This window comes from Medicago truncatula, chromosome 1, assembly GCF_003473485.1.
Source record: "Medicago truncatula cultivar Jemalong A17 chromosome 1, MtrunA17r5.0-ANR, whole genome shotgun sequence".
NCBI classification, from domain to species: Eukaryota; Viridiplantae; Streptophyta; class Magnoliopsida; order Fabales; family Fabaceae; genus Medicago; species Medicago truncatula.
In genome coordinates this window covers 9,194,123-9,211,949 of record NC_053042.1, presented here as the reverse complement: position 1 = coordinate 9,211,949, position 17,827 = coordinate 9,194,123, and the positions used below count along the sequence as shown (strand labels likewise).

General features: G+C 31.9%; 2 protein-coding genes across 2 annotated transcripts; one reads left to right on the top strand and one right to left on the bottom strand.

Moving 5' to 3' along the window:
* The first annotated feature begins 411 nt into the window (after positions 1 to 411).
* Positions 412 to 2,666, top strand: LOC25482294 (rust resistance kinase Lr10). The gene is made up of 2 exons (XM_013610844.3): positions 412 to 1,311; positions 1,390 to 2,666. Exons 1-2 carry the CDS (start codon positions 561 to 563, stop codon positions 2,478 to 2,480), a joined length of 1,842 nt encoding a protein of 613 aa, XP_013466298.3. The 5' UTR covers positions 412 to 560; the 3' UTR covers positions 2,481 to 2,666.
* Positions 2,667 to 7,760: 5,094 nt separating this feature from the next.
* LOC25482293 (wall-associated receptor kinase 2) lies at positions 7,761 to 13,367 on the bottom strand. The gene is made up of 3 exons (XM_013610843.3): positions 12,467 to 13,367; positions 9,457 to 9,618; positions 7,761 to 9,194 (listed from the first exon to the last, which is right to left on the bottom strand). Exons 1-3 carry the CDS (start codon positions 13,338 to 13,340, stop codon positions 8,032 to 8,034), a joined length of 2,199 nt encoding a protein of 732 aa, XP_013466297.2. The 5' UTR covers positions 13,341 to 13,367; the 3' UTR covers positions 7,761 to 8,031.
* Between the last annotated feature and the right edge of the window lie 4,460 nt (positions 13,368 to 17,827).

Below are 17,827 nucleotides of genomic sequence, written 5' to 3'. Positions count from 1 at the left end.
TGATGGAAGTAGTGGTGCTTTTGATAACAATGGTTATGGCGGTTTATTTCGTGACAACAAGGTCGATTGGATAGTTGATTTCTCTTTTAATGAGGGATAAGGGATGCACTTTTTGTTGAGTTATTTGGTGTTTATGATGGTTTGATGTTCGTAATAAAAAACTCAATTCAATAGATTATTTGCGAGATAGATTTTCTAGTAGTTCTCCTCCTTCTTCAACATCCGGACCACTCGCGTATGCATGCAAACACTTCTTTGTTGGTGAAGATCTTTGGCAAAGTTCGGCCGTTCTTCAAAGTTAGGTGTGGCATTTTAGCAAACTCCTCCTTCAAAGTGGGAATCGGTGTTGAGGCTTGATGCCCTAGACTGAGTCCTGTTTGTGCGTTTTTTTTCCTTTTTTTCTACTTTCCTTTGCATTCTACAAAAAAAATTGCCATATTTTTTATTTTTACACGGATCACGAGCACAATGCACTTTTTATAAAGGAGCACATAGTTTGGTTTTTTTTCTTATCGTTCCACTTTCTTTTGTTAACAAATTAAATCTTTGCATACTTTAGGATGGCAGGAGCACATACTACGATGATTATACTATCGATTCTTCTGAATCTCCAGCTTTTCAATAGCAGCAGCTATCATGACGAGTCGACAGAATTGTCCTGTGGAACTAACGAGCCGGTTATTCGATGCCCATTCCAACTCGTTAAGGAATCATCACAAGATCAATGTGTTTATCCTGAGTTTTGCCTGTATTGTACAAATCAGAAAACCATGATTTCGCTTCCTACAACTTCAGGTCCAGTTCAATTCTTTGTCTCTGAAATTGACTACAAGTTACAAATTATTTCATTTTCCGACCCGGACAATTGCCTTCCAAAGATGTTACCAAAGCTTAACACTTCATCATTCCAATTTTACAAATTTGATACAAAATTAGCAACAACTGTAGTCTTCTTCAACTGCTCTTCGGTTAGGAAACGACACCTGAGAAACTACGATCAATTATTCCAAGGGTCACAAGATATGATCACATGTCCAATTTACGCTGCTGATTCCAAAGACAGTATCCTCACATTGGACCTTTTATCATGTACCAAGATGTTCAACTTCAATGCATCGATCGTGGTATCAAACCTGACGTTAAATCGTCTTAGTTTGAGTTGGCCAAATCCAAATTGTACTGTCTGTGAGGCGAAAGGCATGAAATGTAGATGGAATAACAACGGCACCAAATGTGACATTGAATGTTTCCACTGCAACAACAAACAGAAAAAATTTCAAATAAAAAAATATCATGTTTTGGCTACAATAGGTAAATGAGGCTTTGTCACACAGTTCAAATTACTTAATATGTTGGAAAGAAAATCTAACCGTTCATATTCTATTGCAGGTTCAATTTTATTGGGGTTGCTCACCATTGCATTTATAAAGATTTATCTACATTTCAGAGAAAAAGAAGAAGATCAAGTTAGAGTTGATAGGTTTTTAGAGGATTATAGAGCACAAAAGCCTGCCAGATTTTCATATTCTGATATAAAAAGAATCACTAGTGGGTTTAAGGAAAAGTTAGGAGAAGGAGCACACGGAACCGTGTTTAAAGGAAAACTCTCTAGTGAGATTCTGGTGGCTGTGAAGATTCTCAACAATACACAGGGAGAAGGGATAGAGTTTATCACAGAAGTGGAAATTATGGGTACAATCCACCACATTAACGTGGTTCGCTTGCTTGGCTACTGCGCAGATGGAATCCATCGAGCTCTTGTATACAATTTGTTTCCAAAAGGTTCGCTACAATGCTTCATATTTCCACCGGATGACAAGGATCATTTCATGGGGTGGGAGAAGCTACAACTAATTAGTCTTGGTGTAGCAAAAGGAATTGAGTATCTTCATGAGGGTTGTAGCCATCCAATTCTTCACTTTGACATCAACCCTCACAATGTTTTGCTAGATGACACCTTCACTCCAAAAATTTCAGACTTTGGACTCGCCAAATTATGTTCAAAGAATGTTAGTGTTGTATCCATGACTGCGGCTAGAGGAACCTTGGGATATATGGCACCTGAAGTTTTGTCACGAAATTTTGGAAATGTTTCTCGTAAGTCTGATATTTATAGTTATGGGATGTTGTTGCTGGAATTGGTTGGAGGACGCAAGAATGTAGATTCCTTGTCTGATGAAAATTTCCATGTTTTATATCCAGAATGGATTCATAACCTATTGGAAGGAGATACACATATAAATATTGAAGATGAGGATGATATTAAAATTGCAAAGAAACTCGCAATTGTTGGACTTTGGTGTATTCAATGGCAGCCAATAAATCGTCCCTCCATAAAAGCTGTGATACAAATGTTGGAGACAGCAGATTACAATCGGTTAACTTTTCCACCCAATCCTTTTCATTCTAGTACTTCTGTTAATACTACTGGATGCTCTTTGGCAAGACAAACTTTTCAAATGGAAGTGATTCAAGAATAAAAAAAGATGATCATATTTTAGATTAATTTGAGTTAATCACTTACCACTTGAAAAGATTAAACTGTTTGTGAAAAAATAGCTTATGTATTTTTTTAGTAATATGCTCACTTCAGAGTGTTGTTTTGTAGTTATTTTAGAACTTTTGAGGAAAAATAATAATGCTGACTTTCTCTCTGTATCTCTTGAGGACTGTTGTAAAATGATGGTTATAATTGGTAACGTGTTTAAGAGATTGTTTGAATTTGTTATAATTGGAATTTGATGAGAATTTTGTTTAACTTGTCTTCAATCTACCCTAGATGTTAGCAAGGTGACTGACTTTCTAGACAAATTCACATCCGTGGTCGAGATAAGCAATTCCACGAGCTACTCCTACTGAAATATCATATATTCTTTTGTAGCTTAAATTTACACTCCCTTCTTTCGAGAAAATAAATTTATCAAAAGATCCATTATGCATGAATTCATAAATAAGAGGGTTTATTTGATCCCTCGATACAAAATCCATGTAATTGACACTTCACTGATAAAGTCTTGCTCGTTTCCTTTTAAGATTACCCCCAACATCTTTATTACGACACAAACCCTCCTTCGCCCAACTTTTCAATGAAACCTCACGGGGATGGTGTGATCTCTTTTTAACTGTATGAGTTATTGGAAAAAAAAAAAAAAATATGCATGGCATGGTGATCTTTTTATGACATTGTAAATTAAAATATAGGGAAAATTTCATTGACCTCCGCAAAAGTCTCTTTAAATGACACATAGACCCCCTCTAGTTTTAAATTGGACATTCACCTCCCTTAATTGTTTTAACTAATGACACACACCTCCCTCCACAACTAACACCGTTGGCCAGAACCTTAAACAACACCATTGAACAAAAAGAAACAGGAAAAGCATATCAAGGGAGGTCTATGTAATTTCCCCTAAAATATATTTAATTCGTACCCATTGACAAACCTAAGGCAAATATGCTATTGTAATAATTTAATAAAAAGATTCTACCAAAAATAATATTGTTTACACACATGCAGCACATTTGCAATTGTAAATTTGTTGTCTTTAACGATTTGCATAGAATTTGAATGATCATCAATGATCTAATGGATAGGACTGATTGATATAATTTTCTAATTTTTTAAACTCTTAGATATGGTATCATCTATTCAAGTGAATAATTTTGTTCTAGCAGTATATAGTGTATTTTGTTCTAGACAATACTTCTGAAGACAAACTCTCTGTTATAAATACGCTTAATACATGCTTTGGTCCCTTAACTTATTTTCGGATTTTATTTTGGTCCCTTAACTATAAAGTGTTTCAATTTGGACCGTTATGTCTTTTGTCGTTACCTCTTTTTGTCCTATTCGTTACATTTTAACTGTTTGATCTAATTTTCAAATAGAAACCGTTGGGTCATGTAGGTTTATTGTAGCCTATGGTGAATGATTAACATCTGATTTTTTTTAAGGCAAAAATATATAAAGAAATTCATATTTTTTATAAAATATGAAGAAAAGTATATTCCAGATTTTTTATAAAATCATTTTCAAAATAAAAAAAAAGGTTAAATATGTTTTTGGTCCCTACATTTTATGCAATTTTGAGAATAGTCTCTACATTTCAATAAATGTTTTTAAAATCCCTACATTTTTCCTTCTTTAGTTCAATTGGTCCCTGCCATCACTGCCATGTTGATGAAACACAAGCCATCCTAACAAGTTCAACCCCACCCCACCAAATCTCCACCACAACACCTTCCATACCCGCAACGGCAAAAACTTTCAACGATAACATCATCGCTTTTGGCCTCCAAATCTTCCCCTCTAAACCAACATATTTCACTGGAAATGTGACGAACAGTGGCGATCCACATCTACGACGCTGTAGAGAAAGATCGTGGTGAAGTTCCCCGTCGTTTTTCGGCGAGATTGAACCGCCAACATTGGCATCACGTTAGAAATTTGACAACAGTGACTATTTACGCTAACGGAGAAAAAATGTAGGGATTTTAAAAACATTTATTGAAATGTAAGGACTATTCTCAAAATCGCGTAAAATGTGGGGACCAAAAACATATTTAACCCTAAAAAAAGTTGAAAAAATTTATTTTTTTACGAAATTTTTAAAAAAGGTCAGATTTTTGTTTTTGGAAAAAAAAAAGGTTTTTTCAATTTTTTCCTACAAAATTCTGGAAAGTATTTTAATTTTTAAAAATCTGGAAAAATATATTTGTAAAAAATTCAGAATTATTCTTCCAGAAATATATTTTTAAAATAATTTGTATCCAGATTTTTAAAAATTAAAATAATTTTCAGAATTTTGTAGAAAAAAATCTGACCTTTTTTTTTTTCAAATTTTGAAAAAGATTTTTTAAAATTCAGGATTTTTTTTTTACGGAAAAAAATATGACCTTTTTAAATTCAGAATTCTGGATTTTTTAAATTAAAATATTTTCCAGAATCTTGTAGAAAACTTTGTATCCAGATTTATTATATATTTTTTAAAAAATTTGTATCCAAGTTTTTAAAAATTAAAATATTTTTCAGAATTATGTAGACAAAAATTTTAAAAACATTTTTTTTTGGAAAAAAAAAACTGACATTTTTTTGAAATTTCGTGATAAAATAATTTTTTTTCAAATTTTTAAATCTTGGAAAAGATTTTTAAATAATTCTGGAATTTTTTTTCTTCTAATTTTTATATATATTTTTCAAAAATCTGGATACAAATTATTTTAAAAATATATTTCTGGAATAATAATTCTAAATTTTTTACAAATATATTTTTCCAGATTTTTAAAAATTAAAATATTTTCCATAATTTTGTAGGAAAAAAACCCTTTTTTTTCGAAAAAAAAAAATCTGACCTTTTATAAAAATTTCGTAAAATATTAAATTTTTTCAATTTTTTTTTATTCTAAAAAAAATATGGAATATTTTTTTCTTCATATTTTATAAAAAATATGAATTTTTTTAGACTAATACCTCAAAATAGTCCTTGAATTTTGAAAAATCGGCCAATTTCGTCCCTAAATTTTTCGAAATATCAAATTAGTCCCTGAATTTTGCAGACGTCCATCAAATCAGTCCCTCCGTCCAAAATGTCCGTTAATAGTGATGATGTGTCAGCCACATGTACAAGGACTAAACTGATGGAAATTGTCAAAATTCGATATTTAACATTTCAGTCTCTTTTTTCCTGTGTTTCCAATTATACCCCTCTATTACCATTCACTTTCATCCTCACATTTTCACTCAGAAGCATCAAACAAGTCCCTAACCTTTCACCTTCCCGCCTAAACTGTCACCCTCTTCACTTCACCAAAATCATCATCATCACCGGCGATCATCCTTGGAAAAGATTCGGTTTTGTGGTTTGTCAAGGTATAGCCATTAAACTTTGTTTTCCATTCACTCTTGTTCGTTTGTCCCTGTTTTGTGTCCGTTTTTTTGTGATTTTTGGTTTTAGTTTTAGGCATTATTTTTCAACTTTTAACTTCATATCATGTTTCGTTGTTGTTTGTTTGTGATTGTTGTGTGTTTGATTGCGTTTTTGAACGAAATCACGTCCTGATTTAAACAAATTATAAAAAGAGTTTGTTGAGGTTCGTATTGAAGTCTGATTTGCATTTTTTATGTTGTTTTACTTTTGATTTTGACGATGTTAGCATAATTCGCAGGATGGAAGACTCTATTACGGTAATTTTGCATCACGGTGGTTGTTTAGAGCGAGATGAGTACCAGAGGCTGCAATACGTCGATGGTGAGTTTTGTGTTTGGGAGAAAATGGATGTTGATCAGTTATGCTTGTGGGACATTGAGAAGATGGCGAAACGTTGCAGAGGATCACATTGATCTCTGTTATGATAATTCAAGGACCAATTTGATGGTATTTTCATTAATTTGAGGATCGAAATGATTGATATGATTATAATTCAAGGACCAATGTGATTGAATTTTTTTTGACATCAAATAACCATTGTTAAACAAACCTTATGCAGAGGGCAAGCATAGAAAGACCTTCCTGGGTTATTGACAGTGTTTGCTCTTCTTACAACACAAATTCTAGGACACCAACATTGAAGCTCTCTCACATCATCATTGTACATAGAGCTTGAAGATAAATACCGGTTGTTGTAGTTGTTTTTGCCCATCCGCGCACCGCCCATCAATTCTAAACACTGAATCTACAAGTGGGGAAGAAATTTCGAACCAATACATTATGTTATGAAATGATTCCAAACACTGAATCTACCGATATGTTTTTGGGGAAGAAATTTTACATCAATTTATGGAAGAAATTTTGGGGATTTTGAACTCTATGTAAGGAATTATAACATTAGGGTTCCAAATTTATATCTTTGGGGAAGAAATAGTCCTTAATGAGGAAGTGGAGAAAGAGCCGTTACTCACAAAGAAGGAAAAGAGCCGTTGCCAATTTTCTGAAAATCCATCAATTTGGTCCTTGGAATTTTGTGTAAATCCATCAATTTCGTCCTTCAAAATTTTGTGTAAATCAATCAGTTTGGTCCCTGCTTGCGTGTCATCTGACGTGGTAAGCTTTGTCAGAGGTTAACGTGACACGTCACCCCCGTTAACGGACCAAATTAACGGAGGGACTAATTTGATTGACATTTTGTAAATTCAGGGACTAATTTGATATTTCGAAAAATTCAGGGACGAAATTGACCGATTTTTCAAAATTCAAGGACTATTTTGAGGTATTAGTCAATTTTTTTATATATTTTTTGCTTCAAAAAAATCAGGTGTTAATCATTCACCGTAGGCTACAATAAACCTACATGATCTAACGGTTTCTATTTGAAAAATAGATCAAACCGTTAAAATGTAAAGGATAGGACCAAAAGAGGTAACGACAAAAGACATAACGGACCAAATTGAGACACTTTATAGTTAGAGGACCAAATTAAAATCCGAAAATAAGTTAAGGGACCATGTATTAAGCTTTATAAATAATAATAGTTTTTTTTTTTTTTGACAAGATAAATAATAATAATTTTTTTTGAAGGAAGATAAATAATAATACTTGAAGAACCACTACTACACTTTGTTAATTTTTGTCCATCATAAATAGTACATCATATAAAATCTTATTACAGTATGAATTCGAAATCAATCAAACAGAAATAAAAATTCGATTTATTTTGGTCCCTTAACTTCTCTTTGTTACACATTTTGGTCCTTTCAGTTAGTTTTAATTCAAAAACGTTAGGTTTTCTTCATTTTCTTCTGGTATTTTTCTGAGATTCTTGTTGTTGAAGGTTGATGGAGAAGATATTAAGATGAAAAAGAGGAGAAGAACACGAAGAAAATCTAACGTTTTTGAATTGAAACTAACGGAAATAAACAAAATGTATAATGTATAGAAGTTAAGGGATCAAAATAAATCAAATTTTAATTAAGGGACCAAAGCGATACTACCTAAGTAGTTAAGGGATAAAAAATATAATTTAACCTATATTTTGACATGTCACAATCATCTTCCATCATCCTCGGCAATTAACGGTTGATCTTTCAAGCTATCATCATACCCCACTATATCCAAGGTTATAGCTATCAGTTTCATCATAAAAGCTAGAAGATGCCTCATGAAGTAAGCGTTGGCTTTCCCCAAAATTTAGCTCTGTATCATTCCATGGATGCATCTCCTTTAACCTTATACCATCCAACTCCATAGCTATTTCCTTCATACTAGGTCTTTCCTCTCCTCGAAGTCTCAAACACCTTGCTGCAAGAATAGCAACCTCCTTAATCTCTTCCTTGTTATCATCATTCAAAATTCCAACTTGAATAGCTTCAAAAAGTTTATCTTGTTTTAAACAAGACAAGAAGTGCATAGCAAGACTAATGGTCTCTTCTGGCCTGTTAAAATCAAGAGGTTTGTCACCTGTTAGAAGCTCTGCAAGAACTACTCCAAAGCTATAAACATCACTTTTCTCGGTTAATTGATGCGTTTGCATGTACTCTGGGTCTAAGTATCCAAGTGTTCCTTGTACCACTGTTGCTATCTCGGTTTGATCAAGTGGAACCAATTTGGAAGCTCCGAAATCGGAAACTTTTGCAGTGTAATTGTCATCCAAGAGAATGTTGGTACTCTTAACATCTCTATGGATAATTGGAAATGATGCAGATGAATGTAGATACGATAAAGCTCCAGCTGTCTCTGCTGCTATCCTTAGACGTGTTTCCCATCTTGGATTATTTATTTTATTCTTAGTATTTTGTATGAAATCGAAAAGTGTACCGTGGCTAACGAATTCATAGACCAAGGAAGGAACTTCTGTCTCTAAACAACACCCTAAAAGTTTGACAACATTCCTATGATTTATTTGGGACAGAATAACTACCTCATTAATGAATTGCTCGATTTGATTTGCGTCTATTATTCTGGACTTTTTGACAGCCACGATTCTGTTATCGGGTAAAACTCCTTTGAAAATTGTACCGAAACCTCCTCTTCCAATGATTAAGCTTTCGTCGTAGCTGTTGGTAGCTTTTTTAAGTTCCTTTTCTGTGAATATCTGAGCTGATTGAGACGTGTCTTCTCTTGTAAAGAGTTTTTGTAGCAAAATGAAACCACCATTTTGTTGAAAGAATTTTTGTTTTAGTTTGATGAGTTTTCTTTTTTGGTATATCAAGTATAGAGATGAAATCCCCACAAATAGAATAACGATTCCAGCACTTGATCCTGCATTTGAAATGTGTAAAAGCCAATTCTTAAACTATACTACAAATCAAATATCAAAAGCTAACTGGTTTTATCACATTTATCTCATAACCCTTAAATTCTTCAGATAAAGATAAAAATTCTGATAAGTAGAATTTCGACTTTAAGTTAAGAAAATTTGAATAAAAATTGTACTGGTTTCAGTAATGGAACTCTGTATTAATTCAATCTTAATTAAAAACAAGTATCTAATAGAAAATTTGGGATATTCTTAGAGGCTTACCAATGACAACCTTGATAACTACATCTTGTGTATGACACCCTCCTTCCCTTGTTCCATTGCCGGATTGCCCCTTCGGACAAAAGCATTTGTAAGATCCATCAATGTTGTGACAGTGATCTTTATATATGCATGTGTTATTCCCTGTCTTACATTCGTTAATGTCTGCAAGTGTATACAGCAGAAATAATTAATTGGATCATGCTAAAAGGTGTTACATATGTTAACGATTTTATCATGATGTTAAATAAGTTTTTTGTCCCTATAAATATAACAAATTTTGATTTTAGTTCTTAAAAAATTAAATGAGGTGTTTCATCCTCACAAAAAAAAATTTGTTTTGTTTTCGGTCCCTAACGGAAATAATTTTCATGCGTTCTTGACATTTTTTAAACATAATATGAACCTCAAAAAATGAACATAATAAACAGACATAACATGAACACATTTTGAACATAAAAGATTTATAATCCTTACATTTATATTAACATTAATTGGTAAATATTTTAGAGGTGAAAAAATTATTTAACTAATGGTAAATATTTATTGTGAAACTTTTTTTTTTGAAGAAGTTAAATTAGCACGCCCAAATTAGTACTGGAAAGAATCGAACCTGAGACCTCAAGGAGGAGCACACTTCCAGATCCCAAGCCCATACCAACCGGCCAACCCAAATGGGTTATTTATTGTGAAACATTAATTTTCAACTTTTAAAAAATAGACAAAATTTTCACTTTAAGTTCGTTAACATGTGCCTTTAAAGCATATGTTAACATTTCCCTTAATTTTATTTTTTTTAAAGAACATAAATAATTAATATATTGTATTATCAGAAATACCTATATTAAAGTGAAAAATGAGTCTTCGTGAGTTTAACTCAGTTGATATGGACAATGCATAATATATGAAAAAAAATTGAAAAATGAAATCACTTAAGTAAAATAAATAAAATAACTATAAACAATGATTAATGATTTTTCTTTAAAAAAAAGTTATTGGTGATTTTTGCTTATTAAATAGAAACCGTATAGAAACTAATTCTAACATCAACTTTCCAATATTTGACGGACTAATAAAAAAAAAACGCCTAAAGGAATAACACCGAATAAAGAAAAAAAGAACTACCTTTCCATTGTACGAGGTTTTCATATGTATTCATGGGTACCCATTAATTTTTGAATTTTTTTTTTGTAGAAAGAATAATTTTCTTTTAATTACCAAAAAACTTCAACTTTTAAACATCCCATACATAATTCGGTTTTAAACTTCTTTTATAAGCACTAGTTCGGGTTTTCAATTATTTTGACCACCCTTACCAAAAGGGAAGAGGAAGAGAAAGTTGTAACATAAGAAAAGGTGTACCATGTCCATATCCATAAAATAACGGATAATCAAATACCTATTTATTATATCCGTAGATATTCATTTAACTACCCGTCCTCGTGGATATAGGTATTTTTGCCCACCCCTAGTCCGAAGTTCACAAAACAGTTGTGAGGCCCAATTTGGAATATGGGGACCGGTGGTATAACAATATTAGCATTTGCCAGCCAGTTCAGTTTTGTGTTAGAGAAGAAACAACATATATAATTAGTAGGACCAAAAAAGTTTGTTTTAATCTAATAGATTAATTTTGAGAGGATGATTTTGTAGACAAAAAATAACTAGGCTTAATTAATGTATTATCCTTTAAGTTATTTGTTGGTTACATTTTGGTCTCATAAGTTATTAACGTTTCGTTTTGGTCTCTTAACTTATAATCCGTTAGCTAAATAAATCATTTCCGTTAAATTTTGTAAAATACTGTTAATCTTCATCATTAAACCCAAAATTCATCACTCCTTCATCATCAAAACCCAAAATTTATCATCCATTCATCACCAAAACCTAGGGTGTGTTTGTTTCAAGTTATAATTGTTGATTCCCGGGAATAAAATGATAGAAATGTATATGCCTATGTTTGTTACAAGTTTACTAAAATTTATTCCTTGGTATAAAATGTTCCTGGGAATAGAAAAAATTTCCCAAGGAAAAGGGTGGGAATAAAGTTCCCATGGAGATGGGAATAAATTCATAAATAGTTTACCTATTATAATCCCTATTTTTATGGTTCCTAGGAATATTATAAAGCTAACCAAACATATTTTTCCTAAATTCCTTGGAATAAAATTCTCATCTTTATATTCCAAGGAATGTTATTCCTAGGAATAAATTTGGTAAACTTGAAACAAACACACCCCTAGAATTCATGAGAAATTCATCATATTCATCCTTAAATCCAAGAAAAATAAAAAATAAAACCCATCAAACCTAAAATGAAAACTGAAAGTACATTCATACCCTCCAAAAACACATTTGCAAGTTTTGTTGCCTTCACCAACAAAATCAATTGATAAATCGAATATCAATTTGAATTGTCTAGGCAACGCTTTCTTTAGGCTGGGCACTGTGCATGTGTGCTTCAGTTTTTTGGGTGGTTTTTTTGTTCTGTTATTTTCCACCCTGCTGCGTTTTGACAGTTTTCAGGGACTGTTTGTAGCTGTTTTTTTTTTTTTGTCTTGCCCTTCTCCTCTCTTCTTGTGAGGTTTTCGGTGGCTTAATAATATTTGGCTATTTTAAAAAAAAAAACCATCACCCTCTAAGAGGAATTTCAACATTCAACAATTTCAAACATTCATGATAATTTATTTATTTTTCTTGTTGTTGCTTTTGTGCTATTATTTTTGTTTCTATGTTTAGATGATTGTTGAGTTTTTTGTTTTTATTTTCTGGATTTAGATGAATTATGGGTTTTGATGATGAATGAGTGATGAATTATGGGTTTAATGATGAAGATTAACAGTTTTTTTACAAAATTTAATAGAAAGGATTTATTTGGCTAACGAATTATAAATTAAGGGACCAAAACGTAACGTTAATAACTTATGGGACCAAAATGTAACCAACAAATAACTTAAGGGACAAAATCATTAATTAAGCCAAATAACTATGTGTAGAGAATGAATTAAAATACCTTTGCAGCCATCTGGAAGATACGGGTTTCCTTCAAAACCATCCTTACATTTGCATCGGTAACCAAAATCAATGTCTTCATCGTCACAAACACTATTCTTCATGCAAGCATAACCATCTTTACCCTTTGAAGCCTTACAATTTTCACTTGCAACACTCCAATCAAGAATCAAAGGAAGCTCCGTGTGAGGAAATTTGTCCAAATGAGAAACAGAAAAATTATAAGCTCCATTTTTAACAACAAAAGAATATCTACATCTCAAAGATTCATTGGAATTAAAAAAAGCAAAAGCTTCTATAGTTATATTCCTCATCTTAGGTGGAATATCAACTTCACAACAACCAATACCAGAACATGTTCCATTTTCAATTCTCTTTCGATTACCGTTACATATTGTTAAGCAACCGATGGAATATGTTTCCTTGTCGTAAATGCTGTTGAGAATACCGTAACTATCACAACCAACTGTTAAGAACTTGTTTTCTTTGCGTGATATGCTGAACGTGCCGGCAGTGTCTAAACTTGGCAGATAACTGGAAATATTTTCTTTGTTAGTACAATAACTTGAGACATAATTTAACACACTTAGTTGACCTTGGAGGAAATTTATGTTGGTAACTGGTACGCCGTCCCAAAATAAGTTTCTGTTGTTTTCACATATGAGTTCAAATTTGGACTCTAGGTAACAGCGACCTTGAGTTGGTATTGATGAATTTGATATTCCAAATGGATATGGAATTTCTACATTTCCACATGTGTTTTTGCAACCGGGTAAGGATGAAGAAAAGGATTCATTGGATGCAGATAGTGTTACCATGGTTATTGTTACCATTAAAATTTGGCATAGTTGTGTGAGCTTTGTGTTTTGTTTCATTGTGTTTGTTAACTAGTTCCTTGCATTGTTTTGTAGTATTGTTGTTTATATATATGTGACATTTTAAGTTTATAAGGTTTCTTTCTTGGCTTGGTGGAAAGAAAAATTTAAGTTACCACGAGGTCAAATATTTAATTAATACTATGTAATTTCTTTTTCCACGTTCTTCATCTCTCGTGGACTGTTCATTTTAACCATTTTCCCCTCTTCAAATTTCATAAACTGAATCATATTTAATGTTTTTTGAAATTATAAAATTGGAAATGTATTTGACTCAGTTTAGTGTCCTTTACTACTATTAATGTTACTTCGATCACAAAAGTACACAATCTAATACGAGCATTGTTATTTATCTAAAGAGTTTTTTATCAAGAATTTATTAAGAAAACGTTTAATTAAGGGAGGTAATGATCTGTAATTAAGGAAAGGTTTTAGCAAAATACACTCTCTTAAAATTTTCTTGATATATTTTATCACTGTATCTATCATTTATGTTATCGGTTAATATGTCATAACTCTGTATCTATTATTTCAACAAGAATATGATGCATTATTTATTAAGTTAAACGCTTTGAGGTTTATATATTCCAATTAATTAATACAATTTTTAACATACAAATTGTACATTGTTGACAATTGCTCCTTGTTGAGCTAATTATTTAAATTTAAAGATGTATATTCTTATGATCGAAATCATCAATGTTATGCTATTAAGTTTTGGAAAGAGATGATCTCAAAAAAAAAAAAAAATTGGAAAGAGATATAATAGAAAGTAAGAGATAGTCTTAGAAATTGTATTTCGATCTAACACAACATTACAAACCAGCTTGTGATGTGATGATTATCTCAATTTAGAAATACTTGTTTATGTCATATCTTATCAGATGTGAGTCTCTTCAAACACTCTCTCACGTCCAAGGCCGGACATTTGGAGTGTGTATAAATGGCGGGTAGCCTGATAGTGAGAAACTTGATAGCAAGTGGCTCAATGGATATTGGAGAAGACCTTGACATCATTTTAAAAATTATGGTTGGGTTTAACACAACCTCACAAAATCGACTTATGAGATGTTGATTGCCTCACTTATAAACAGTTGTTGGAGTCATCTCTTATCCGAGATGAAACTGTAACAAATAGAAATATAATCAGATATTAAATGAATTTATAAGAATACATATGATGCTTTAATATAAGGATAATGGTTGTACTAGTAGCCCTATAAGTCCTTCGTCATCAAGTGTGGGTTTAAACTTATTGTATTGAAAAAGTCACGCATAGAGGTTTTTCTTTTTATTAACAGGCTTGATTAATTTCCTAATAGGGCTAATTGAAATCGAGAGGATTTAGATTCTTTATTGATTGATTGATTTATATTTTTGATCCATGTTGCCCTACCATTTGAGTAATCTTGACGCCATTGGATGAATGAGATTGAGAGTGGAGATTTCATGTGGATAGAATTTGTGATCATGGATGTGGTGGATCCATTGCAAATTCCTGTACTTGGAGTTATTATGTTGTTTGAATTTTTTGGGTGGTTAATGTGTTTCACGTTTTCTGTGACAATGTCTTATCACGTTGCTTAAATTAGGCCGTAGTACATATTTGACTCATCTCTTTTCATATTATGACAGTCGTACATTCTGGAAATTCCGCGAAGATCATATTTCCAATAAAACTAGTTACAAATCCGTGTTTCGCACGGATTAAATAACATATCTTATAAAAAAATTGTTTTAAAAGAAAAATGAGCAAATTAATAAATATTGCACAAACATTTTGTTCCATGTTGCTCTATGATTAGAGTAATCTTGTGGCGAATGGATGAATGAGAATTGAGAGTGGAGATTTTGTTGTAATTTTAGAGTTTTATTTTATTTCAAAGTTAATTCTAACTAAATCCATTCAAAAATGATGTTTCCACATGTTTTTTTTTATCATTTCCTAAATAAGCTAACTATGTCTCATCCTGCTTACTTAGTCAATTAAGCCTTACCTTAATTTTCTCAACTGAAAAAATAGTTTTATTTGTGGCTATTTTTGTGGAATTAGTGGCATGTTCGCACAAAATATGTTGGAAGTATATATGATAATAACACAGTGCTTTTTACGATGGACAATAGCTGAAGCACGCTTTTTACCAGAAGCATACCCAAAATATATACTTTCTTTTTAGAATTTGGGAAACACTTCTTGATCAGAAAATACCACTTTTCCACCAACACAAAAACTCTTTCTTTCTTCCCAATTTTTCTTCCTGGTTACCTCTGATATGATTTATATCAGTGAAGAACTGTTGTATCCTGGGAAGATATGCGCTTATGAGGCGGATAAAATCCTCAAGGACAGTGACTATGTCACGCCTCAGATTATATAACAGTTTACTATTTTGCAGGTTATTGCTATTCATGGAGTGATGTTTGTTTGCTCTTCATTACGAGCCTCAAATCACCGCAATTTTAAAGATAGATAAGTCTAATGATCTCTCTTTTGCTTATTGATTTTAATGTTTATATGTTTATACTTATTGTTATTTTGAGATAATTCACATGTCAATGTGGATAGAGTTTGAGATCATGGAATGTGGCGGATCCATTGCAAATTTCTGTACTTGGAGTTATTATTGTGTTGTTTGAATTTTTAGAGTGGTTAATGTGTTATCACATTATGCTGCTTAAATTAGACAGTAGTAGGACATCTTTGACACATCTCTTTTCATATTGTGATGAGTGACATCAACTTCAAAAATTCATCAACTTCATGTTATAACAATTCCAGGATTGCGCGATGATGACAGTTCCAGGATCATAATCACATGAGTTAAAAAATAAGTAAGTAAATATACAGTTTCAACTCATCCAATGGTTTTGATTTGTGTTTTTACCCCTGGTTCTGATTTTTAAAATTTATTAATAAAAAATTATTCCAAAATTATTAATTAATTTCCATTTTTCTGGTCAAATGAATGGTTTTTTGTTTAATGTAAAAGAGGCTAAGTGTGTTAAGTTTCAGGATTTCATAAAAATTAAAGTTTGCCTCAAGATCTCCTGAACTTTAAGTTGGGAGATATTCTTTCTTGGTCACAGACAGAAACAAAAATTTTTTAGACACATATAATTGAACAAAATTATAGAAAAAACAATTGAATAATATGATTAAATTTTTTTTCATTTATTTTACTCTACTTGTTTGAGTGTGCTCAAATCTTTTTTATTTGTATTTATATTCAAGCAAATCTTCTTCCTTAAATTGAGAGCCGGCGTTGAACCCATGTCTTAACAAAACATGGGCCCAACTCCTAACCAACCTTCATTGGCATAATTTTTTTCTTTCAATTTTATAAGAAATATTTTGGTGTATTAGAAAAAGAAACTTATTTTCAAATGCACTTACTGCTTTATTTTATTTTTATACCCAATTTGATGTGAGATTTTTGTTTTAGTAAAAGTAATATATTCTTTCATTTAAATTGGTAGAATATATCGCATCTAAACATATATTTTACATCAATAAAAACAGAAAAAACGATGAGTCTACGAACAATATTACATCATGTAAGTAAATAGCATAAAATGGAAAAACTTTTACAAATAATATCATAAAATCATAGTTACTAAAATATCCTTGTTTCTAGATATGCAATATTCAATATGATAGAATAATCATTGATTGAATCTGAAATCGAATTTTATCCGTCAATTTGAACCAAACAAACAAAGTAGTAAAATGATAAATCAAAGCACGCCGCACGATTGGTTGGCAACGTGGCCCGATGCACTACTAAAAAAACAAAAATTAGTGAGGGATATTTAGTGAGGGAAAACATGAAATCCCTCTCTAATTCCGTCACTAAATTTTGCGACCAAGAAATTTGTGAGGAATTTCATTTTTTCCGTCACTAATTTCCCTCGCTAATTTTGCTTTTTCTAGTAGTGATGCCTCAGGGTCTGAAACACTATTTAAGCAATCCTTGACCCATTTATTGAGACAACTTGGTGAATGTCATGGAAATCAAATGATGAAACTTTTGGGGTATATAAATACTAAAGGTTGAGGGTATTTGGGTGAGGTTCAAAACTTCAAGATGTGAATCTTGGAGAACCAAAAAAGGGGACTCATGGGAGAGGGTTGATGTCTTTTGGGGAGAGATTCATGAGGTTGGGAGACACATCAAATGAGAGTCTTTTGTGAGCAATTTGGATGAGTCTTGGGAAATCAAAATAGAAGATCATGAGGTAATCAAAGACTAATGGTTGGATTCTATAGTTAAAAAGCAATTAAACTTACATTTTGGCTGCGAAATCCTTGAGTGTCTTGTTCATGGTAGGAGATTGAGAAAATGGAAGAAATTAAGTTTTTACTTGGAGAACTTGTTGAAGTTAATTTCTTGTAACCCTTTTGTATCTCTTTGTAAAGAACACGTTGATAGTGTATTGGAGAGATCAATCTCTTCCATAGAGTAAGTCATCGTTGAACCAAACTAGGT

What these genes read in the sequence shown, in the direction of transcription:
- LOC25482294 (XM_013610844.3), top strand. Translation starts at nt 561, where the DNA reads ATGGCAGGAGCACATACTACGATGATTATACTATCGATTCTTCTGAAT. An exon ending in TCATGTTTTGGCTACAATAG is followed by an intron (nt 1,312 to 1,389) that starts GTAAATGAGGCT and finishes ATTCTATTGCAG; the next exon opens with GTTCAATTTTATTGGGGTTG.
- LOC25482293 (XM_013610843.3), bottom strand. Translation starts at nt 13,340, where the DNA reads ATGAAACAAAACACAAAGCTCACACAACTATGCCAAATTTTAATGGTA. An exon ending in TCTTCCAGATGGCTGCAAAG is followed by an intron (nt 9,619 to 12,466) that starts GTATTTTAATTC and finishes ATACACTTGCAG; the next exon opens with ACATTAACGAATGTAAGACA. An exon ending in AGTTATCAAGGTTGTCATTG is followed by an intron (nt 9,195 to 9,456) that starts GTAAGCCTCTAA and finishes TTTCAAATGCAG; the next exon opens with GATCAAGTGCTGGAATCGTT.